A 26,361-nucleotide genomic window follows, 5' to 3' on the forward strand; every position below is an offset into this window, starting at 1 on the left:
ATTTTCTTCATAGAACCAAGAATTAGAATGAATTCACTATTATTTCTCTTGCACAGGGAACAATGAATGTAAGTTACTTTAGATTAGTTTGGGGACCGAACAGTGCAGAGACAAGATGAGGAGAAACATGCAGTGTTCAGTTTCAGCAGTAACCTGAGGTCCGCTACGCACAAGCACCATGCGCAATCAGCACCATTTTATTTTCACAGTAAATTGTAGATAGCACTAAGGATTTCGCCATTATGTCTCTATGCTTTGCAGTAAAAAAAAAAAGTAGAGAATGAAGGGAGGATGATGATGAACCCCACCTCCTGAAATCTTGGGCTGGGCTTTAAGGCGCTCCTGTGGACCTGCGTTTTGAGCGGACGCGCCATCCCGCCGTCCTTATGCGTGTTTGCATCCATTAAATACAAGCAAAAGTCACTGGGAAAAAAAAACTCTCCGTCATCACTGCGTTTCCCGGTGTCTTTCCCGTCAAAGCTCTGCACGGTCACCGTGCAAAGACTTGCAGAAAGACCATGGCGCACTATGGGTTTATTTTAACGTCTCTTCTGTTTTGTGCGGCGTGGTCAGGACTGATGGCTGAAGACAAAAATAAGTTCAGAGGTAATGTTGTTGTCTCTCTTTTCTCTTTTCTTTGTTTGGATTGTAATCAAGAGTTTGGCATTTGAACAGTTGCATGATTTCTGCTTATTTGGACATGTTTCTGTGCGTAAAGCTTCCTGGAAGCGATACTTACTTATACTGTATGTCATAAAATATATCATCTTGTCTGTCATGGTGATAGAAATAATCCATCATTTAAAGGATTCAAATATGTGATGATTTGAGAAAATGATGAAGGCGATGCGTTCTGAAGACATGTCATGGTGAGACATTGGAGAGATGGTGATGGTGTCATGGTGAGATATTGGAGAGATGGTGATGGTGTCATGGTGAGATATTGGGGCAGCAGTTTAATGTCCAGATCCTGCTTTCGTAGTGATGCGTAAAGAGAGTTTTGTTTGTTTAAGTTTATGCAGATAACAAAGTTTAGCACATTGTGAGTTGATTTGTGTTGAGCTGCTGAAAGTACAGAATACTACAGTAAAGGACAGGTCCTAAAATACATTAAAATACGTTCATTATACTCCATATATGGTGACAGGACACAACTATTAATGTGAGGTTAATGTAATGTAAAGACTGCTAAGATTTTTTTAATTGTACTATCAATTATGAGTCATGTGACCAGATCATGTGATCATGTACATCCGTGTAGGCAAGATGGTGGCTTAAGGTCATGATTTATGGTATTGGATAGTACAGTATCTGTTTTGGGTTTATTCTACTTTAACTCATACTGAATGAAATGTTCAGATAAACACATTTGTGCTCATTCAAATACATCAAATCAATATTTTTAACTTCATATTAACATCACAGCAGGAGTACTGGTTTGAGAATTCCACCCACAATCGGCTCTTCGAGATTTCTTTAATCTATCACTTCAGTGTAAACATACACTCACTCACTGTCCACTTTATTAGGAACGCATGTACAACCGCTCATTTATTCAGTTATCCAATTGTCCATCATGTTGCAGCAGAACAAGACAAAACCTCATGCAGATACAGATCCAGAGCTTCAGTTAGTATTCACACCAAATATCAGAATGTAGAAAATGTTTGGTACCAAGTTGGCTGTTTGAATATTTAGAAAGAGCTGATATCCTTGGTTTGTCTTTAGATCTTAGACAGAATGATATAAATAAACAAAAATAACTGAGTAGATTAACGTGGTTGAATCGCTCTTTATAACCACAGTGGGCCGAAAAGTGTCTCGTGATTTCATCGGGCTGTGAGGTGGATGAGCTACAACAGCAGAAGATCATGGATAACTCCACTGCTATCAGCCAAGAACAGGAATCTGAGAACCATGGGCACAGAAAAGTCTCACAAAGGACTAAAACTAGACAGAAAATATCCCCAGGTCATATTCTAGTCTTCACCTGTGCAGTATAGTTGAGTCTGTGTCCCTGATGACTTGATGGGGTTTTCTGCTGTTGTGTGCCAACACCTCACAGCTATATATGTTGTGTTTGCTGAGATGCTTTTCTGCAAAGTGCGTTTGTAATGAGTGATTATTTTGGATCTTATAGATTAATTTGAAAAATAAGTCTATTTGAAAAAGAAGTCCATCGTGTGGCGCCCCTGGAGCAGGTGGGCCTTGCTCAAAGACCCAGCGTCAAAGTCTCAGAAGCTTGTGGGCTTGAACCCCTGACCTTCTGATCAGTAACATGAAGCTTTAACCACTGAACCACCACGTCCCCACTTGTCAGTCTGGTCAATCTCCTCAGATCTCTCTCAACAACGTGTTTAAGTCTGTAGACGCTCTGCTCAAAGAGCTGCGTTTTTTTGTGTGAAAATCCCAGGAAATCATCGGTTTCAGTAATACTCGAGCCAGTGCAACTGGCACCAACAACCAAGTCACTGAGATCAGACTGTTTGATGTGAACATTAACTGAAGCTCTTGACTTTATTCTGCATGACACATTGTGTTGCCGTCACGTGATTGGCTGATTAGGTAACTACATGACTGTACATGACTGTACGGTGAGTGGAGTGTAAGTACATTAATGTTCTGTAACTGATTATTCCTCTCACTACAGAATGCCCCGTGGACCTGTTCTTCGTGTTGGACACATCAGAGAGCGTGGCACTCCGAGGAGTCGCACACTATTATTTCAACAAGATCAAAGAATTTGCCACGCGCTTCATTGATGAACTGAAGGACACGTACGTGACATAGATCGATATCACTCATCGTTTAATAATGAATTATATTCACATTTGATCTCTGGAGGAAGACTAACTGTGATATGATCTGATCTGATTGAAACTTTCCTCAATACAGTACATCGTCACAAACTGCAATTATAACCCAACTCATTAAGGCTACACCATTTTTTTTTGGTATTCAAATAGACAACATAATTATATACATATATACAACATAAACATACAGGCAAATGTTCTTCTGCATTTTTTTATTGATTTATTTGTTTTATTTTATTTTGTTTTATTCCAGTCGCCAGCCATGTGACCGCTATATAACATGGAACTCTGGAGCTTTGCACTACAGTGACGAGGTGGAAGTGGTGAAAGGCCTGGTGGAAATGACCGCTGGTGGTAAAAGTGCACTTAAAAAAGCCATAGATAACATTAAATATATCGGCAAGGGGACGTACACCGACTGTGCCATCAAACAGGGCGTCGCAGAGCTGCTTATAGGGTAAGTAATGGCACACACGTACATGTCAGATTCAAGTACACTGATTGTCTGTATATTTGCTCGACACACGAATCGATGTACATCAGACTCACAATGATACATAATCTATTAACAAACTGTAATCAATAAATTGTCTAGTAGACCCGGAGTAAAAAAAATCCAGTGTTGTTTTACTCCAGTGTTTTACTGATAAAGGAACAGATCATCTAATTACTGAACACTCAGTGATAATGAAGATCCATCAGACTGTAAAATGTTAAGGCTTTTATAAAGGATGTGTGAAACATGACCCTTTAACAAAGCTGTTCTTATGTCACAAACAATTAGCGCTGGTTGATGTTTCATATCCGAATCACAAATGATGCAGATTTGGGTCCAATTTGTACTTATTTAAGGCCGTAGGTTTGTTGTGTGAGATTGAATACTATTTTTTTATTACATCCTATACAAAGATGTGGAAAAGGCAAAGAATATTAAACAAATTGAATTTGTTTTAGAATAATGATTTTATAATAATTTAATAACTTGTTCATTTTCGTATAAAGACAAATCTTCCCAGTAATAAAGCTAAGATACCGTTTGCAGTGTGAATTAGATGAAATAATAATAATAATAATAATAATAATAATAATAATAATAATAATAATAATAATTTGCTTGTATGGATGCGGTCTGTTTTAGACTGTTAGTGAACCTGTCAGAGGTATTCTTTGTTTTCAGATTAAAATGTGGTTTTAAGCATAAAAACTCTTACATCTTTATTCTAAGTGCATTGAGTACATGGAAACAGTGAAATTCTGATATTGGTGATCAATCTTAGATTAGATTAGATTAGATTAGATTAGATTAGATTAGAATGGCTGCGGTGGTCCTTTCTTGTCCTAATTCCACCTACTGTTTTTCTTTCCAGTGGCTCTTACTACAATGAGAATAAGTACATTGTGGTTGTAACTGATGGTCATCCTATCAGCGGTTATAAAGAGCCATGTGGAGGGATTCAGGAAGCAGCAAGCGAGGCCAGGCAACATGGCATCAAAGTGTTTTCTGTAGCCATCTCCCCAGACCAGGAGGTACTGCTTTCTGAGTTAATCATTATTTCTTGCATTTGGGGAAAAAAAACATTACAATGAATGAATGTATTAATTGATAATTGATAGTGGGTGTGTCTCGTTGATGAGTCTCTGTATTAACCGCATGCATTTAGATGGAGGCATGACAAAGTCTTATAATACTTATAACTGTTCTTATAGCTTTTTTATTTCTGTTACGTCTGTCTTAGGACTCCAGATTGTCTGTCATTGCCACAGACTTTACTTACAGGCAGAACTTCACCGCTGTGGACAGCACCAGTGACCTACACATGCACACCATCCGTACAATCGTCGAAATGATCGTGAGTCCCACTTAAAGTGAAGGAGTAAAATAAGTGATTAGTGATTAGAGACCACTTTACTGTAATGAGTGTTTGAATCAATATTTTGTTTCTGATTTGTTTCTCTTGTTATTTCTGTTCTGCCAACAATGACCAGACCAATGAAACAAAGGATGTGGTATGTTCATTTAACTTATTTTGTTTTATTCTGTGCATATATTATATAGTGTATATATATATATATATTCATGTAAATGCCCTTTTTTTGTTGCAGTGTTGCTCTTTTGACTGCACGGTGAGTATTACTGCTGATCCTCATCATACACCTGAGCAAAGTCTATATTACATTTATTGCATTAATGTTTTTTAATTTTTATTTGAAAAGGCAACCAGCGGTGATCCTGGTCCACCTGGTGAAGCAGGGTACAAGGTAAATCCATCACTAACTACCAATGGGGTTTTTCTTCTTCATTTATTTATTGTTTCTGCACCCAGATCATTTTTGAGAGTCCTTGAGACAGGATGTACATGGCTAATGTTCCTGTTATGTCTCCACAGGGGGAGCCTGGTAGACAAGGGCTACCAGGAGAGAAAGGAGAAGCTGGACTACCGGTAACCACCAATGACATCATACACACACCTTGGTTTTTCTCCAGGACTTTTTCTCTCCTAGCTTCACAATACCTCCAGAAGATGTTCACATTCACACCTGGTAGTGTGAGGTACATTAATGAGTCCTGAATATTTTCAGCAGTGTTTTCAGTAAATGTCCCTCATCCTGGCTGTGTGATTCCACTGGAATGACTTATTAAATGACAGTTTGCAGCACTCACTGCTGTTACAGTAAGAGTCACATCACTCCTGTACTGGAACAGGACCAGCTTCCCCATTAAACAGTATATGTTTACTAAGCCAGAAACTCCATTACGTTAAGGCGATGGTTTACAATTGCAGAGACTTGGTGTAATTTATAGTAGAGAGAAATTCTAAATAGACAGACACACAATCCTGGGTAAGCCTACAGAAATCTTGGGATTAGATATTAAAAAGCAGTTCCTTGATGAGAATTAGCTTATACATTCATAATTTATACAATTTTCTTGTAAGCACCAGGCAAAAAAAACAAGCCATGGATTTCTTATTGCAATTGCAAACCTGTCCTGGTGATATTTATTGCTTTTTTTTTTTATCTGACAGGGACGGCCTGGTGACCCTGGACCAATTGGTTACCAAGGCATGAAGGTTTGTATTTATAGATGTACTAATAACCGAAACATTACCGGTTTAAGATGTAAGATTTGATTCATGTTCTAATCTAATATATTTGCTTCTGGACTGACTTTTAGGGAGACCAAGGAGAAAGAGGACATAAGGTGAGACGTTTTACTGTCAAAGGAAATTTCTTATTTTTATATTGTTATTTATTTATTTATTTATCTATCTATCTATCTATCTATCTATCTATCTATCTATCTATCTATCTATCTATCTATCTATCTATCTATTTATTTATTTATTACATGCTAATCTAATCTAGCTAATCTTTTTACGCAGGGAGAAAGAGGCCACAAGGGCTTCAAGGTGAGGCTATAGTCACTGATTAGATCTCGTCTTCTGTAAATTTGTACGTATATTTTGCTTATGTTATAATATTCCTTCTTCCAGGGTGACAAAGGATTTCCTGGAAGAGATGGAATTGATGGGCGTAAGGTGAGTGTTTGTTTGTTTGTTTGTTTGTTTGTTTGTTTTTGTCCTTTTTCTTTAATTGTGTAGATTGTATGTAGTAACATTATAGAACGGGCATAGATGCCTTTATTATCGCCACATATACATTACAGCACAGTGGGATTCTTTACTTCACGTACCCCAACTGAGGAGGCTGTGGTCAGAGTGCAGGGACAGCTATGATACAGCGCCCCTGGAGCAGGGAGGGTTAAGGGCCTTGCTCAAGGGCCCAATAGTGGCAGCTTGGTTGTGCTGGGGCTTGAACCCCGATCAACAACCCAGAGCATTAACCAGTTGAGCCACAACTGCCCCAATAGTGTTCTTCACGTGTGTAGACACTTTGCTTCTCTGTGCCTGAGAGCTAGAACTACGTAATAAATTTAACAAAAAGGTGTTGAGTGTAGAAGGATCATGTAAGAAGGAAAGAGAAAACGTAACATAAACCATGTGCTGTAAAGTGCAAAAACCGACTGGAAATGCCTTCACTAATGTAACAGCGTCCGCACTTTTACTTAAATCAGCGGGTTATTTTAAAATACTACTGTTATTTTTTGATAGAGGTCGATGACATTTCTGCTTCATCTGCATGCATGAAAAGGACAGATGGCTAGTGTTTGTTCCACAGCTGGTGCACATTTAAATGCTTGTTAAAATAGAAGCACAACTAAAAAGAAGATTCATAAAGTCTTTCTGTGAGAAAAAGAATCAAAGGTGTCCATAAGAAGAGCCTGACATTACAGCTGGAGACAGAAAGTGAAATCCACTAAAAGTTAAAAAGCAAGAAGAATAATAAGCGTATAATAAATCCCTATCCTATTTCCCCATGAGGTGTGACATCTCTCCTTAGTGGGATCCAGTAATCTTCAACATCTGTATTATGGAATGGAATGAATTTTATGCAGCAGACACATTGAAATATATATTTAAAAATATCATCAAACGCACAATAAAATTAATTAATAAATTTTCCCAGCACAGATACGTTTTAGCCATTTGTCCTGTATCTTACTGTCTTTTAGTGAAAGGAGCTTCGTAATGATTTTTAGAGGTTTGTAAACGTGAATGAAGGAAGACAGAACGGAAGACGCTATATTTCTATAACGATAAAGAAGAATTAAAGGATGAAGAAGCATGTATTATTGTCACTTATACATTAGCGTGCAGCGAGATAATTTTTTCGCACAGCATAACTTTGGAGGTTGGCGTCAGAGCTTGATAAGCCCCCTGGAGCAGACAGGGACATTATAAATGTGGGTTTTTTTCGAGTTCAGTGGCGGAATACCGAGTTGTGTGAAAAATCGTTCAAACTTCAAAACAGTTTAAAGTTTCCTCATTTCTGTAAGTTAAATTTAATCATTTGTCACACTTTGTAAACACCACAATATTTAGTAGATTTGTTATTGTGTCTTTAATGTCAGTTATAATTTATTATTGGTCTAATGAGCAGCTGCTTTAAATTCCTCCAGAGTCTTCTTTCCATACTCGAGCTGTACTACGTGCTTCTCGTCTTTTTACACGTTTCCTTCGTCTTGTGCTTCACTGTTATCCATATCAAGCTCAGTGTTTATTCTGGAGTGTGTTTCTGTTTTTTGTCTTACAGGGTGAGCCAGGGTTTGATGGTCTACGAGGTTGTAAAGGGTCGCCAGGACAGGATGTAAGTGTGAACGCTTCTTCTTACTTTTTGTAATTTTATTTCTATAGTAATAATACTATAGTTTAATACATTTGCGACATCATTAAAACTAAAATGCTAGAAACACTTTAATAAAAGGTTGCTCTTAGCGATATTTCAACTAAATATTAAAATTTGTAATATTAATAATAATAAGAGCCCCAGTGAGTTTCATGGAACCCTTTAGAATAATTCTACATACTGTACATACAGAACCATAGTAGGATGGATAGAGAGTCGGTTCTCATTCATTTGAAGAGATTTTAGATTCCTGCTCTTCAGCATGACCTCACAGGTTCACATCGCTGCAGAAGTAATCATGTATTAGTAGAAGTAATGCAGTGTTGCCATGGCAGCATGATAAATATTTATAAAGGACATACCCCCCTCTGAGGATTCAGTGTATATGAGGGATTTCTTTCCCTATTAAACACCTGCTGCTGAATCAAATCTAGCTGTGTGTATCCGTAGCCGATTGGATAAATCTATAGAAGTCCTGCCCCTATGCCAGATGATTGCATTTTTCTTGTCAGTCAGACACTATGTACTGAACAGCTGTTTATGCTCAGCGTGCATCTGGAGCGCAGGATTGAGGATGTTTGCCTCTTACTGAGCCAAACATTTAACAGATCTGACATCCTGGCCACTCTCTGAGATCATGCACTAGACTGTTTGTACTTTATTTACATTCTTTAATGAGTCCGATCATAGACAAGCGTGGCTTTTCACTTGAGATCTGGTGACAGTGAATTACAGTTCCTAAGCAGTCTAATGGGACATTTTTCTTCCTTCATTAAAGGGTTCACCAGGAGAACCAGGCCCAAAAGGAGATCCCGGTCCTTATGGACAAAAAGGAGCAAAAGTAAGGAAGGGATTGTAAGAATTAACATTGAAATGATGACACATCGATAAAAGTTTTCTGCTATCTGAAGCTGAAGGTTTGTTCCTCTTAGGGAGAGACTGGAGCAGACGGTGGAGCAGGGAGACCTGGTAACTATGGAGCCCTTGGACCTAAGGTACAAAATATTATACAATATTATCTATAGTTCATAGCATCTAACATCATTTTAGTTGCTCAAGGCTGTGAGAGACACAGATGTTTTAAAGTGCCGTAATTCTGTTCCTTTATAACCCTTAAAGACTCGTCAACTTGTCTGTGATTTTTTTTTTAAAGGGTGACAGAGGACCAAGAGGAGCGGATGGGGATAAAGGAGAAAGAGGGGATGATGTAAATGATTTTGTTCCTTTTTCTTGTTTTTCTTAGCTGTATGTATTATAGACTAATGATAAATAAAACATTATATGCTTTCTGTTTTTAGGGACCACAAGGACCCGATGGCCCGAGAGGCGATAGAGTAATATTTCCAATGATAATTTTATTGGTTACACTAAGAAGCCTGCTTTTTAGTGGTAAAGTAGATGGTGTAGACATGTCCTGCGTAAATGGCAGGATTACCGTGAATATCATGTTTTGTTTTGAATCCCTTTGTAGGGTACAGCAGGTGAGAAAGGTGAACAAGGTGCTCGTGGGAACAGAGGACCCAGAGGAGATATTGTAAGTTTTTACACCACTCTAGAGTTATAAAAGAAGGGTATTGTCATAAATGAGTCTTCAGTGATATTATGAAGGGAATGAAGCAGATGCAAAACAAAAACACGTTGCATGGGACAATATTGCAAAAACTATATTGCATAGCAAACTTGAATAAGGTTTGTGGGTGGAGTTTTTATTGCGAATCAGTCTTCAGTCTTCAGTCGCTACTATGGCTTATGTAAAAAGAAAAAGAAATATATCCTATATCATCACTCTCTTTATGTAAGAGATGGAATTTTATACTAATTAGACCAGCAATTTTTTATAAAATTTATAATAATTCAATTTTGTGACCTTTGACCTTTTCAGGGTGAGCCAGGTCCCCGGGGCGAGCCGGGACGTGAGGGATCTGCTGGAGCTAACGGTGACCCAGTAAGTGAGAAAGTCATGCATGCGTTAAACATGTAGGTTTGTACAAAGACACAATGGTCTAAAGTTTAGAATCCTTAAACATCACCAGCAGCTTTTATAATTCTCATCACAAAGAAGAATGTTCTTTAAAAATATGCTTGATATATTTAAACATGAGGACTGAGGATTTGTTTGACTAGATGATGATGATGTGAGTCTTCTATTCTTTTGAAAAAGGGCTGAAAGCTTGAAGCTGATCTCAGAGCTCAGGCATGTTGTGAGGCCCCCCCATGTGTCTGAAGTCACAGATGTTGGATGTTGGTTATGAGCCACTCTGTAGAGCTGATGGGGAAGAGTCCATTTCAACTGATGAAAGGGCTAAGAACAAAAATAAAGGTTTTAAGATTTAGAATTTCAGAAGTTCCCAGATGTACACAGTAACTCAATCCAAAACTAAGAAACTGACTCAGTTTAAGCTTTAGAGAAGCTTTAGATATCAGTTATCATAGATTATTTCAGCTGCTGTTATCTCAAATCTGTCATAGTTTTTTTCTTCATGTTTTTCTAGCACACACATGTCTTTTTTAATTGCAGCAGACAAAGTATTTAGGATTATTACTGACTGACTACAGTTTTACTTTTATTTTATTCACTGGTACAGCATTTTCTTCCAGTTGGAAAGGATAAGGAAGTCTTGATGTGTTTTTGTGATATATGAGTAAAAGCCACTGCTATTTCCAAATCCTCCATTTGGTTTATTTTCTCATGTTACATGATTCCTTCTAAGGAAAAATAAAAGCTGTATATAAATAATAATGAGGTTTCTATGGAGTCAGAAGGGTATTTCTGGCTTATGACTAGATTCAAAATAGCCATCGACAGTTCGGTTATTTAATTCAATTTATTTGTATAGCCCTTTTTACAGTTCACGTTGTCTCAAAGCATCTTTACAGTAGTATAGAAAAAGAAGAGAAAACCTCACACATAACTCAACACAAGGCCATTAATGTCTAAACCGCTGGCCACAAAAGTGAGTACACTCCTAAGTGAAAATGTCCATAATGGGGAGCAGTTGGGGAGTTCGGTGCCTTGCTCAAGGGTACCTCAAGGGTTACTCGAACCCACAACCTTCGGGTTACGAGTCAGACTCTCTAACCATTAGGCCACGACTGCGCTTCATAAAGATGCCGTAGGCTATAAGAAGATCGCCAAGACCCTGAAACTGAGCTGCAGCACTGTAGCCAAGACCATAAGGCGGTTTAACAGGACAGGTTCCACTCAGAACAGGCCTCGCTATGGTCCAACAAAGAAGTGGAGTGCATGTGGTCAGCGTCATATCCAGAGGTTGTGTTTGGGAAATAGAGGTATGAATGCTGCCAGCATTGCTGCAGAGGTTGAAGGGGTGGTGGGGTCAGTCTATCAGTGCTCAGACTATACGTGACACACTGCATCAAATTGGTCTGCATGGCTGTCGTCTCAGAAGGAAGCCTCTTTTAAAGATAATGCACAAGAAAGACCACAAACAGTTTGCTAAAGACAATCAGACTAAGGACATGGATTACTTGAACCATGTCCTGTGGTCTGATGAAACCAAGATAAACTTATGTGGTTCAGATGGTGTCAAGTGTGTGTGGTGGCAACCAGATGAGGAGGACAAAGACAAGTGTGTCTTGCCTACGGTCAAGCATGGTGGTGGGAGTGTCATGGTCTGGGGCTGCATGAGTGCTGCTGGCACTGGGGAGCATGAATGCCAACATGTACTGCGACATACTGAAGCAGAGCATGATCCCCTCCCTTTGGGGTCATTATCATGTTGGAATACTGCCCTCCCAACATGATAACGACCCCAAACACTCAAAATGGAAGGTGGAGGAGTGCAAGGTCTCTAACATTCACCAGCTCTGTGATTTTGTCATGGCGGAGTGGAAGAGGACTCTAGTGGCAACCTGTGGAAACGCTCTGGTGAACTCCATGCCCAAGAGGGTTAAGGCAGTGCTAGAAAATAATGGTGGCCACACAAAATATTGACATTTTGGGCGCAATTTGGACATTTTCACTTAGGGGTGTACTCACTTTTGTGGCCAGTGGTTTAGACATTAATGGCTGTGTGTTGAGTTATTTTGAGGAGACAGCAAATTAACACTGTTACACAGGCTGTACACTCACTACTTAACATTGGAGCAAAGTGTAATTTCTTTCCCGGGAGAGTGACCACCAGGCAATGAGACTCCAAACGGGTAGAACAATAGGATTGACAAAGTAGCTCCATAAGAAGAGACAATCAGACCAGGAACTCGGAGCTCAGGAGGGGCATATTCAGCTCGACGGGGTAGGGGTGGGGGTGGGAGTGTGGGGTTGTTAGGTATGATTGTAATCAGGTGATGGACAACGTACATTTTGTGCAAAGTGCAGACAAAGACTCCATCAAGACTAGCTTTCACGGCATAACTAAAAAGCTAGGGCCAGAAGGTGACACAGACATGAGGGCTTCCTGGAATGTAAAACATCCATGGTGGTAAGGAGACAACATCCAGACATCTCAGTTCACCAAACACTCAATGACCATGAACCCTCCAGATCTGCTCCTTTACCTAAAAAAAGCTATTCATAAAAAGCTAAACTAAAATGTGTTTTTAGCCTGGACTTGAATACTGAGACTGTGTCTGAGTCCCGAACACTAATTCGAACACTGGGCTCTATAAGAAAAAGCTCTGCCCCCTGCTGGAGCCTTTTGTACTTGAGGTACCAACAAATAGCCTGCACCTTTTGATCAATGTAGGCATCACTCAGGTCATGTTGCATGAGACCATTAAGTGCTTTATAGGTTAGTAATAGTATTTTGTTATCAATGCAAAAATTGACTGGGAGCCAATGCAGATAAGATAGGAGTGATGTGTTCATATCTTCTGGTTCAAGTTAGGACTCTATGCCTCTTTTCCACCGGAAAGAACCGGGTGCTGGTTCAGAGCTAGCGCTAGTGCTGGTTCAGAGTTGGTTCCACTGGTGAACCTTCTAAGAACCGGTTTGCCTTTCCACCGGTTAGAGAGCATCACAGAGCCGAGTGTGACGTCACTGTATACGTGTCACGTGTCCCAGCAACGTTAGCGCAGCAGCGGCAAACACAAACACAACAACAATGGCGGATGTTGCTTAACTGTTAATGCTCATGGCTTTGTGAACCTACATTGGCATCCAAACGCGGCGAATAAAACGTCTACGTGCATCTCCGTGTAATCTGTATAAACGGAGGTTGTGATCGATAAAGTGCTTAACGTTATTTTATCGTTAACACAGAAAAAAGTTAGCCTTAGCATGTAATGTAGCTACCTACTATCATGTGTGCTGATAATGTATCATATCACGGTAAAGTAAAAATGTATTAAACATTAGTATACTTAAGGTACATTATCAAATGCGCTAACAGTGGCCCCGCCCACAGCCCCGGACTCAAGCCGGTGCTTTTTCCTGTTTTGGAGATGTTTCAAGAGTGGGACTAAATCATATATGTGGTAAATTCGTCTGCTTGGATATTCTTGGAATGGCAAGAACCTGTCTATCTTAAGCCCCAGAGATTAAAGGGCAGATAAACAGTCATGAGGTCAGTGGAATAATCCATAATGACTCCATATCTTGCAAAAGAAACTGCCAAAGAGAACCAGACCTTTTAATGGAAATTTAAAATTTTCCAAAGAATTTCCAAAGAATTTCTAAATTTTCCAAAGAAAACTGTGGTTTCCAGCATTTTAAAATGGAATATTTATAACCAATGGGCTAAATGATCTGTATGCCAAGAGTTACATCATCAGGTGTTAAGTTCTTCAGTTTCTACATTGAAGTACAACATTTATCATAGGAGGCTTGTCAGGATTAAAGGAAATATCAATGAAGTACACTACAAAGATATCACTGATGAAAACCTGCTCAAGCTTCACGTTTCTGCACAAAAATGAGCTGAAATTATCCTTGTTAAGACTCAATAACTCCAATGAAGAGCATGAATGCTCAAATTTAACTTTACATTTACTCTTCATTAAAATTTACATTTTCATTAAATCTCAGGGAGAGACAGGAAAACCCGGGCTTCCAGGTTACCGTGGAGATGAGGGACCCCCAGGACAAGAAGTAAGAGATTTTCTGCTTTCTTTTTTACGGATCCCAAAAACACACTCACTATGTTTATCCTTTCTTTTTGTTTAGGGTCCCAAAGGACCCAGAGGAATCAAAGGCGCCCCAGGAGACAGAGGCCGTATGGGAGAGAGGGTGTGTTCACTTTCCGTGTAAATTAAGCAAAGATAATAACCAATTTCTACAAACAAGTCTCCAAAATGGCCACCGTAATTGTGTTGTTTAATCCATAGGGAGTAGACGGACCACCAGGGAACGGAACAGAGGGTTGTAATGGTTTCCAGGTATATCAGTACTCTCAGGAAAATGCACTCAAAAAAGCTCTATTGTTTCATTAGAGGTTGATGTGTCTTGTTCTTTCACCTGTTCTAGGGATATCCTGGTGTCAGGGGCGATGCCGGAGAACCTGTAAGTATTTTTCTTTCTTTCACTTCTGATAGATTTACTAGCGCTTTGTCTTACACCAGATAATATTAATGATGAGATTATACGAGATGAAAAGTTTGTTGATTCTTCTAGACACTTCATTCATTCTCTCATCACCCTTAGGGAAGCAGAGGAACACCGGGACCCAAAGGGGATGACGGTGAGCCTGGTGAACCTGGTTTAGATGTGAGTACCTAAGAGAAGTCAAACTAGTTCAGCGGCTCAAAATTTGCTGTTTTCTTAACACCAAATATATTACAAATACCTTTCTCCACCCACACCTACTGTTTTATTTCTGACCACCATCTGGCACCATTATTTCCTTTCCTCTTCTTCCCACTGCTTAACTGTCTATTTTTTGTCTTAGCAAGAGTTTTTCTGGTTCCAGATCTGAGAGTAAGCAGCTGTGTGTGTCTTGTTATGTCACTAGAAAATACATAGCAAGAGAACAACTTGGTGATCGGTGGCCCATTTCTTTAGATAAACAAGACTTTGATTTAAAAGCACTTTGCGTTTGGTGATTTGGTAAGAAACATTTTGAAGAGTTGCTTTGCTCCTGGCGCTCCTGGCTTTTCTCTTTTTTTAACCAGAAAATGGATCCGATGATAAACAGAAACCTGATGCTTAATGAATAAACTGCTGGTGTATTATTTCTAGATAAATTGTTTTGATAGAACCTCTTAGATTGTTCTCCATAACGTGTGTCTTCGGAAAGTTTAGGTTCAGCCAAGAACACATTTTATTGACGCCAAACTGCTCAGCCAACATGCTGGTTGTAATAAATACCATATGTTTTAGATGGACTGATGAATCTTCATCCCTCACAAGACATCACGTGTATAGCCAGTCAGGTCTGGATATTAGACACAGCAGTGTTTTTTTAATATATATATATTTGGCAACATCTGGCAATATTATTCTGGTATTGCCATGTTATTTCAATTTTATTTGGTTTAAGTCACATTGACTTGACTTGAGCTTATCTAGATTCAGTACAAGTTATGTCTGGTGTAATAAATGTTAGCATAAAAAGTAGCGTCTACACTACTGTAGTGTCTACGGTATGCAGGATGAGCTGAAGGAATGAGTGCTTAAAAGGTAAAGTGGAAGACAACATGATAGCAATGGTAGGGTTAGGGTTAGGGCTAGGAGAAAGCTCAGTTCAGAAGATAATGAATTCAGATAAATATTCCATCATTAACCTGAATAAAACACAGTTACACACTGGTGACAACACTTCTGTTTGGAACATGGTTCTTTAGGAGTGTTATATTTTGATATGGCAGCTTTAAATCTGCTTTATGCAACGTGTAACCATTTGGTTAAACAATATTGAATCTGGAGCATTTTTCACTCTGTCTGTGTTTACATGATTCTAGAAATGCAGTCCATTTGAATAAACAGCTCCGTCCTTCTGGGTCATAACAAAAATGGCTGAACATATTCTGTATTCTGTAAAGAGTTTGTCATAGCGAGGTCATGTTTATTCTACATGAGATATGGAAGCTGGAGAAGTCTAGTTGGAGAGTTTACTTCCAACAAGACAGCCTAAGGAAATGCTCGATTAAGTGTTATCAGATATTTGGCTCATTTTCCAGTTTGTGTACTTTGATATTTTGTGTTCTCAGATCCAAATAAGGTAAAACTCAGACTAGGACTCGGGCCAACTTTCCCGCACAATACAACATAATGTCATGCAAGTTTTGTCTCACACCTGGAGCCCATATGGTGATTTCACAGTTGGTTCACAAGTATGTTTAGCGTTTGATGGAATGTTACACATGTTTGTATTCCAATAATGAGATCTTGTTTTGATAGCTTTAATGTAATTGGTTATTCGTTGTTGCTCATAATTAAACATGTTGTTTTCAGCATCACAACATTCACCTGAATGTAAATAGTCTTGCTTCTTTAACTCTGTCAAAGACAGTTTGAATGTGCATGCACATCAGGCAAAAATTCTTTGCACAAATCCTTAATCTCAACATCTGTACCTCCCCAATGCATATGGGCTGAACCTGACCGCCAGAGAAAACCTTGCAAAAACACAAGGAATGTTGTGTCTGCAAAAAGTGGGAGAAAAGATTTGTACCAGAAGTCATGTCATTTAAGCAATAATCTACTTGTTAGTGCTCAAATGATCATCTAATGAATAATCAATCTGAACAATAAAAACCCGTCCTCTTGATTAAGTGGCTGGTCATAAAGTCATAAAGTGCAGCAACAAATAATTTGGAGCACGTAAATATTGAGCTGATAATTAAAAAAAAAAAAGCAATTCCAAATTCCAATATAATAATAATAATAATAATAATAATAATAATAATAATTTTACATTTTAATGGTAATTTAAATTATTATTATTATTATTATTATTATTATTATTATTATTATTATTATTATTTAGTGTGGTGTCCAAAAAAGCTTAGACAAAAACCTTTATTTATTTATTTATTTTTTCAGAAACAAGCTAAGAAATGAACACACAGTTAAACAATTCTGTTTTCTTCTGACTGATTATGGATATGACATGAAACAAAAAGTTAAATAAGCATCTGCTCCAGGACTGGCATGCTATAAGTAACATCATTTATTCCACATGCTTTTTTTTTAATTAAAGTATGTGAGAGTATTCAAGAGATCCCATAGAACAAATTGAGATTGTTAATCCAACACTGGAATGGGGTCAAACAAGTTAAGAAATGGTTTAGTGCTATTTTGGCCCACAGCTGGTAACATAACCTGGGAGATTTCCCCTTTGTCGAAATGATGTCACTCTCTGGTCAGCAGTTTTGGGTTAGAAATATCTTAGTCCTCCTTAGCAGAAGAAAGCTTGCAAAAGAGTACGGCTATGCGATTAATCTCCCTGCTGCTAGGTAATTACATCCACAACAATTTTCCTTCTTTCCATCTTGATGAAGGCACTAAAGGGAGAAGATAGGGTGATTATTATTAAGTCTTGTGTAGTCATTACATGCCTGAAATATCCCTTCTTTCAACAAAAAAGTTCTGCAGCAGCTAGCGGCAAGGATATCTGAAATATAGTCATTCAAAGCCATACTTTCTGCAGTGGACAGGACATAGGGCCTAGAACTTGGAGGCAAGTAATCCACCTGGGCTCTATAGAGCAGTCATATGGCTGGTATAGGTGAAGCGCAATTCCTCTATCCTACGTAACTAAAATCCTCCAAAAGTACATACTGTAATGGACAGAGATTGAAAGGGCTTTTATCATTGGTGGATGACCCAATTAAAGACCCAACTCGCAGACAGTGCTTGAATCCATAAAATGAGTGAGACTGGTGGAATTGAGATGTTTAACTAGTCAACAAGTTAATGATCAATGAAGCGTCCTGTAGCACAGTTTGCATAGTTCCTTGAAATTTTGCACCATGGGGAGGACTAAAGAACTGCCAACGGACCTGGTAATAAGGTAGAATATAAGGTAAATAGTCAGTGCTGTTCAAACTCTGATAAAGAGCTGGAAAATTAGAGGTTCTGTTGATACTAATCCACAGTGAGGTAGAACAAGAAAGATTTCACCCACTTCTGCCAGAAGAATTGTTCAGGATGCAAAGAAGAACCCACAAACACCTGGAGAGAAATACAGGCTGCTCTGGAAAAAAGTTGTGTTGTTTCAAGGAGCAAAATAAGGAGGGACTTGAACACAAATGACCTGGGCGGTCGAGTTGTCAGGAGAAAGTCGTTGCTGCTCCCATGCCACAAAAAGACCCTCCTTCAGTACACCAGACAGAACCTAGACAAGACTCACAGCTTCTGGAGCAGAGTCATGTGGAGTGATGAGACCACAACTGAACTTTATAGTCACAACCATAAACGTTATGTTTGGAGAGGAATCAGCAAGGCCTACGGTGAAAAGTACACCATTCCTACTGTAAAGCATGGTGGTGGTGGATCTCTGATGGTTTGGGGCTGTGTGAGCTCCAGGGGCACTGATGGAAAGATGAATGCAGCATGTTATCCAAAAATACTGGCAGATAATTTGCATTCTACAGCATGAAATCTGCACATAGGACGATCTCGGATGTTATAACATGACAATGATCTAAAGCACAAGACAAGGATGACCCTTTAATGGTTACAGCAGAAAAAGGTGAAGGTTCTGGAGGCCATCACAGTCTCCTGACCTCCATATCATTCAGCCACTGCAAAAAAGATCTCAAACATGCAGTTTGTGCAGGACAACCAAAACATTTACAGGAACTGGAGGCATTTTGATGATTTAGTTTGATAATTGTTCCATTCTGTTATGCCTTATATAGTAACTTGAGTCCTATAAGAAGTAAAATAGATTTGTTTTGCCTTCTCAGTCATGTTTTCTTTAAAAAATGGTTCACATGTTGCAAATTCTACCAAGGTATGCAAACCTTTGAGCACAAATGTAGATGCTGTTACGTGGCTTCACATGCCTCTGAAGAAGCCCCTCCAGCCCCCTGGTTAGTAGCTGTTACATAGGAGAGAGCTGCCTAATACATGGGATTTGGCCAAGACAAAATTATTGAGAAAAACATGAAAAGTTCCAAAAAGAAAATTTGCTTTTTATAAGCTACCAACTAGGCAACCTACCGTATGCATTACGGTCAAACACATTATGGAAAAAAACAGGACATGGGAAGATGTTGAGCAACATACAGTGAGTACTTGAGCAAAAACAACTCACATTTTGAAGGCTTGCTGTTGTACAGGGTGATGGGAAAGTTTTGGTATTATTTTTGGCTCAGAGGCAAAATGTTCTAGTATGTTTGTGAGAAAGGGATAGATGTCAGGAAGTCACCACTACAATGGAACTGATGGAGGACGTCTTGTCATGTATGCGCCTCAACTGAGACTGCAAGAATGAATTGTTGTTGTTATTGGCCTTAGAAGCTTTCTTGAACAGCCACAGCTTCCAGAGAGTTTCTGAACCTGCCCTCTCCTTAGATCTTTAAGTCCTGTGCCTAGAGTTGGCTGGAATAAATGGGCTAGCACAGCAAAGCCCTAGGAGTTTTTTTCTTTTTCTTTCAAGACTAACATAAGAACATAAGACTAACATGTAAGAATATTGTACATTGTATGGTATGAAGAAGTGAAGCCCTGGATTTCATGTGCATGTGAATTGATATTTTTTAGTCCATGTTTTCTCATGTTGTCCAGTTCAAGTGCAAATTTGTCATATAATTGCATGTTTAGTTTAATTGGTTCGAATAAAAGGGCTTCTTTTTGCCATCTCTGGTATTCAGAGGAACCACAGGCTTAAAACACAACACACAGCTGCTTAAGCTATTGATATATATCAGATTTTATTCCTTATTTTTTATTCCTCTTATCTAATGTCACCATCAACCATCACTGCGTATCTTAGACTTTTAGACACTGACACTTATGCAGGTTAACACTCAATAATACACAGTAATCAATTACTATTTCTGTTGTCCTGGATATCTGATCAACTTGAAGACCATTGCACAGTCTAATATTTACCCAAGTTGAAGTGGAACATCGGACACTTATTTGTTGACACTTTTATTTAAAGTAATATCAGCTTTTCCAATAATGTATTGCAGGAGACGTACTATTGCACGTGTGTTTACAGATTCCTCATAATCTCTCTACAGTATATATATTTATGAATTACTCAGCTTTCTTACTCTGAATAGTGACATCAGTGAGATATTTGTGTAATTTTACAGTATTTCATAGTGCATAGTTCATGCAAAGTTCAGTTTTAGTCATCTTTCTGTCCTTGGGCTGCTTCCTGGGCCTCTGTGTGTGTTTCAGATATGTTCTATCAGATTATATTACAAATTTGAACCATTCCTGGATCATACCACTGCTCTCGATCTGTAGTTGTGTGCGATGTTCTTCTCATGAGGGCTGTTAGGCAATGTTCATGTTCATGGTCAGAAATATTTCATGTGTAGCGTCTTTCATGTCCACGAGGTTTGACATGGTCTTTAAGATGTCTGTGTAGGTTATTAAAGCAAACAAACCAATCCTTCATTTTATGATTTCATGATAATTGTTATCTTTAAAGAGAAAAAAAAAACAGGAGCTGGTTGGTATTATTCTGATCCTGATGCCATGATCTGGTCTAGTATGGATTCTAAATAGGAGCTGAAATTACACATAAAATGACACATTATTAAGATTACTTTATGCTGTTAGACAGTATTTCTGACATTCTTCAGTTTTATATGTTAATGTTTATTAACTTTCATATTTTACAGAACAACAAACCAGGATTGCCTGGGCCCAAAGGAGCAAAAGGACATAGAGGAAGAGAAGGATTACCTGTGAGTTCAAATAAATTCATTTCACAGATAAATTAATCTATTAAATCTACCCCCCCCCCCCATTATTCCCTAATCTGATCTTGTCCCACTAGTTCCCACCCACTGTCCAACTCTTCCTTATCACATCTCAGCTAGGGAACGCATGAAGGCAACGTCCAGCTCCTTACAAACTGCAGCAGGACACTTTGACCTGTTCTGCATATTTGAGCTCACAGACGCCAATGATTGGCTAGTGTTAATGTGATTGACAGTGTATGACAGAGAGAGCACATGCTATCCCACTCACAGTGACTTTAACTATCATGGATAGTTCTGGCATCGTCTGGATTCATATCTCCTCATCTCCAGATGATGAGCTGAACACTTCTGTCTCTTGTGCAACTCGAGAGCCTTTTTCACAGCTCATAATTGACACAAATGAACTCAAGCTTGAGAACACAGTGTTCGGTCCACAAATCTTTCTCGTATTTTTGCCCAAATGTCAAATGACAAGCCAAAAACAGATTCATTGTAGGTTTAAATTTTTTTAATGGAAGAAAAGATCACTTATGATCTGTAGAGTCATGCGTTTAAAAAAAATATAGCAGTAAAAAGTTCCTTTTCTGTGCTGGTGCTGTGTGGACATACCGGACATACATTTTGGACGCGGTTGGACTGAATGTTGTCTCATGAGTTACAAGCCTGGGGGAAGATCCTGCTTGCTCTCAGGCAGAAATTCCACCATGCTTTCCTCTGGACACCATCCACGAAGGAGGAGACTCTTCTACCTCAAATATGCTCTTATTTGGAGCTTGATGTCTCTAAAGGCCTGGATAAACTTTTCCCTGCCAAAGATCCTTCTGTGTAAGAGGAATGAAAAGCTTGTTGGTAATCTCCAGGCCAGTGCTATAGAAGTAATGTTAGTGTGACCAGTAGTGCAAGTGTATTAAGTATTGTCTATGAATTATATTTAATCTTTCCTTTCTAATGACCAGGGACCTCCGGGACCTCCTGGGCCTCCTGGAGTTGATGTAAGTTGGCATCTACTACAATAATCCTGATTCATCTGAAAGGGCCAAAATGTTATCCTGAGAAAAATGAGAAACTACAGTTTGTACTGAAACATCAGCATAACTGCCTGGTTAACATGAACATTAGTAACATTAGGTTTTAGTAACAGTGGTGTAGTCCAGTGTGAACTAATAAGGATTGTTTTCTTAACTTTATTCACTCTTTGAGAAGGAATCAAAGTCAACGAGTCACAACCGAAAGTGTTTTGAAAGAAAGTATGAAGTATTCTTTCAAAAGAATCGTTCCAGACCAGCAGTTCAGATTCCAGGACCGTTTGTTGCAGTAGAAATAAATGGATTTGAAACTTAACTTCCAAAACGTTGGAACAGATTCACGTAGCCGACATTATCTGATTGCCTTTTTATCTAACATTAATCTACTTGCTTGTTATTGAGCTCATATTGCACACCATCTGGTTTTTAAATGAAAAAAGGCTACAACTGTCTGTGTTTAATAAATCTCTGACTTTAAGGTAAAGTCAACCTTACTTTAAGGTAGAAATTAGACAATATGCATTATGGTGTGTATTTTAAATACACTGTTAGTTACACAGTAGCGTAGCTTTGCGTATAAGATCTGTAAATTACTTGCATCTACCGATACAAGTTATGAATATGTTTTAATTTCAGAAGCACTTGAGTGCAGATTCTCGTGCTTTATAACATAAGTTGGAAACTAAGATTTATTGTGCAGCTTAAAGGTGTTTTTTTTTTTTTTTTGTAGGACTGTGAGATCCTGGATATCATCATGAGGATGTGCTGTGAGTAACTGTAACCGTTGCAATATTTCAGAGGTCTTTTGACCAATAATATTTTTCTTAAGCCTCCTCCATAAATTCAAACTGAGGACACTTTATCAGCTTAAGAGAAACTATTGGAAAGTTACTTGCAAATAAAGAAAGACAAGGCAATCTGGAACCTACTGTAAGAATATGTCCAGCTGTTGGTTTAGACCTCTGACTTAGTACAATGACAGATAAACAAACAGACAGGAATTTTTGTGAATTCTTATTAAAATGACATACACTAGTTTGGGGGAAATATACAGTATACATAGAAGACGGAAGATTTTCTAAACAGATGGGTGTGAATTCAGGTCATTTTTTGAAGACCGTTTCTATTCACAAATTGTTTGAAGAAAGCGCATGTGACTTTGTCCATGATGTGTTAAATTTTAATCTCTGTTTTCTTTTGAATACTTCCTTTCACTTAATGCAATGGAACGTCTAATTCTCATGGGTTTTCTCTTTTTTCAGCTTGTTGTGGTAAGTCGACGTTTCTTTTGCTTTGAAGTGGCTGAGCGGAAATAGCTCTAACACTATTTGGTTTGGATTAAAACTGTCTGTGCTTTGAAACAATAGAACGAGTTGTTCTTTGAAAAGTTTTACCGCTTTGTGTTTGTTCAGAGTGCAAGTGCGGACCCCTGAACATCACCTTTATTGTGGACAGTTCTGAGAGTATCGGAGCTAACAACTTCGCTATCGCTAAGGACTTCATCGTAGCTGTCATTGACCGACTGGTCAGAGATCAGCAAGTCAGAGTAAGGCTCCTTTAGTGAATTAATTCAGATGTACGTGGACATACAGAAAAAATAAAGCTTGTGTGTTCTATTTAGTCAAATGTCTCATTCTATGTTGTGTGCAGTTTGGTTTGGAGGAGTCTCATGTTGGTGTGGTGCAGTACAGTGGAGCAAAGGCTCAAGAGGTTGTGAAGCTTGGAGACCCAGATATCCGGGACATAACAACACTCAAGCAGTATGTTGATTTAAAAAAAAAAAACTTCATGGGAATTTTACTTACTTTGCTTTTAAAGAGTTGTCTTTCTGTATTTCTTTGATCATTGTTGTTTTTTATGGCAGGGCTATTAAAGAATTGCGTTGGCTGGCTGAAGCTACCTACACTGGAGAGGCCCTCAAGTTTTCATGGAACAACATGATCAACCAGCTGGGCACAAACCACTCGAACAGTGTAGTCCTGGTCCTGACTGATGGCCGGTCAGATACTTCAAGAGATGATGTGCCTCTAAACGTATTGTGTGGCCGAGGGCTACAGGTAAGAGCTTTTTTTTTTTTTAAATCTTTTAGATTCTAACTAGAACCTTTAGTGTCTGACTTAACTCTGAAATACCTTTATCATTTAAAGCATGGCATATCATGTTAAAAATGTCTTGAATGATTCGGTACCTTTTTCGCGGTACTGTAGGTCGTCGGTGTAGGTGTTCTGGACTACTCAGGTAAACAGCCCAACAGCGATCAGGTGGGAGACGTGAGCTGCTCAAGTGATCCGGGCAAACCAGGCATCTCCTTTGTCCTTAACAACTTTGGCATGCTTTTGGATGATACATTCCTCAAAAACTTGACCGACAACATGTGCAAAGGTAAGGCGCATACTGTAGCATGCATAAAGTTTTCCTTCTTTAGGGAAAATTGGAATATACTGTATGGGACATGAAAATAACGAACACCGTGTGATTGTTTGGTTTTGTTTTTGTTTTTCAGACAAGAAGTGTCCCACTTACACTTGTCCAAGTAAGTAATTATAATTTGCTGAAATAACATTCTAAACTATTTGGTTAAAAAGTATGTGGACACCTGACCAGTACACCCATGGGTATGGGAGCACTACAGTTTCCCTTCACTGGAACTAAGTGACTCAAACCCTGTTCCATCACGACAATGACCCTGTGCACAAAACACAATGCTTCATGAAGACACGGGGTGTTAATGTTGGAATAGAAGAACCCGAGTGTCCTTCACATCCCTTTAGGCTGATTAAGAGCTCAGACGTCCATCCCAAGCCTTCTATAAAGCTCTTGTGGCTGAATCCCTATCAAAGTGGAAGATATAATAGCAAAGGTAGACCAAATTTACAGTATATAAGATTGTTTAATTGTCAGTAAACTGACATTTAATCGATTAGGTGTACACATATTTTTGGCCATAACTTCAATATAGAACCAGCATCAGAAACTGGATTACTTCCTTTTAAATACGGAGACATATTTGAGACCAGTTCAGATAAAAATTTTAACAACAATGTAATACCACGATGTTCGAACTATAAATTATTAAGTCTCAGATTTTATTACCTTTAAAATACATGTTGAATATGTGTGTTTCAGTTTCCTTTAAGGAGTCCACAGATATCCTGATTATGATGGATAGCTCAGCTAGCGTGGGTGCCAAAAACTTTGAGCTGACCCAGAACTTCACAGATAAGCTGGTAAAGCGCTTCCTGACCGCAAATAAAGCAAGAAACATCCAAGTCCGGGTTGCCGTCGGGCAGTACAGCGACACCGCTAAGATAGAAGCAAGCTTTTCTAGCAATTACACCGTCATGGCTGCTCAGATTGCCGAGGCCAAGTTTCAGAATACCGGCACACAGGTAACAGAGGCACTCACTTTTGCCATTAACCAGTTCAAGGGACCTCGGCTCAGGAAGAAGAAGTTGCTGCTGTTTTCTGATGGGCGCTCACAAGGCATGAACAGGAGGCAATTAGAAGATGCGACAGCAGAACTGAACAGACAAGGCATCGAGCTTTTTGTTCTGGCCGTTGAGAATCAGCTGAATCAAAACAACCTGCATATCTTGGCAAGTCGTGGACGGCCCGATGACAACATCTACGCTTCCCGCCATCTAATTAGGGCTCCTGACTATCAGTCAATGGTTAGGGGAGTCTTTTACCAAACTGTGTCCCGGAAGATGTCACTGGATTGAGTAAGAAGGTCATGTCTAGTCTTCTGAGTAAGCAGAAGCTGATTGGGAAGTCAGAGGGTGGATAAGCAACAAGTACATAGGGGTGGGGGGGAATTGAGCACAAGTACCTTTTTTTTCCATTAAATTGTGATCCATATTTCAATGTACATCATGTATGGTTTCTCTGAGTTATATATGTCATTTGTATGGCTTTGGAAGCGGGATTAAGAAAGGAAGTAATTTCACAAGTCATCTTTTAACAGCATATGCATTTCCCATATAACGTTCATATAGATCGGAGTTGTTTTTGAACACTTTTGTTTATAGGGAAAAAAAAATTCTTTCTTCAAATCATCATCATCATCATCATCATCATCATTTTCTCTAAATATGCGTGCTCAGATTGTCTTTCTGTAGCCTGAATAAATAGATTCCTTTTTGTATCTCCTCTTTTGTATTTCATAAAAATCACTTGAATGTAAATTTGGTGCTACCAATGTACACTCAGTTTCACTTCAATGCAAAATAGATTTAAAATTTGTCATAGTGCCTTAAAACAAAGATTTGTCCTAGTGTTTTTAACCGAATGGTTTGTATCACTGGGAATGTGTACAATTTTCTATGATAAAAATGTATTTTAAATTAGTCATGGGGATTCTGTAGAAGGTTTTTTCAATAAAGAATTCTTCACCCACTACATCTGTGTCTTTTGTCAAACTCTAATCAAAATCCCACCGAGCAACAGTGATTAAAACCAGGTTGCCAAATTCCTAATGTTGCTTTCAG

At 38.7% G+C, this 26,361-nt stretch overlaps 1 protein-coding gene across 1 annotated transcript; it reads left to right on the plus strand.

Moving 5' to 3' along the window:
• Positions 1-326: 326 nt before the first annotated feature.
• col6a1 (collagen, type VI, alpha 1) lies at positions 327-26,272 on the plus strand. Its single transcript, XM_027171453.2, has 35 exons — positions 327-606; positions 2,651-2,777; positions 3,070-3,273; positions 4,184-4,343; positions 4,553-4,666; positions 4,803-4,823; positions 4,920-4,940; positions 5,031-5,075; positions 5,204-5,257; positions 5,843-5,887; positions 5,992-6,018; positions 6,200-6,226; positions 6,311-6,355; positions 7,971-8,024; positions 8,842-8,904; positions 8,996-9,058; positions 9,217-9,270; positions 9,362-9,397; positions 9,535-9,597; positions 9,946-10,008; positions 14,047-14,109; positions 14,185-14,247; positions 14,346-14,396; positions 14,485-14,520; positions 14,662-14,724; positions 20,766-20,831; positions 21,806-21,841; positions 22,605-22,641; positions 23,137-23,145; positions 23,287-23,420; positions 23,525-23,634; positions 23,739-23,931; positions 24,082-24,256; positions 24,378-24,407; positions 25,001-26,272. The coding sequence occupies exons 1-35, from the start codon at positions 519-521 to the stop codon at positions 25,594-25,596; spliced, it is 3,036 nt and encodes a 1,011-aa protein (XP_027027254.2). The 5' UTR covers positions 327-518; the 3' UTR covers positions 25,597-26,272.
• The last annotated feature ends 89 nt before the right edge of the window (positions 26,273-26,361 follow it).

The sequence above is a fragment of the Tachysurus fulvidraco genome, chromosome 2 (genome assembly GCF_022655615.1).
Source record: "Tachysurus fulvidraco isolate hzauxx_2018 chromosome 2, HZAU_PFXX_2.0, whole genome shotgun sequence".
NCBI classification, from domain to species: Eukaryota; Metazoa; Chordata; class Actinopteri; order Siluriformes; family Bagridae; genus Tachysurus; species Tachysurus fulvidraco.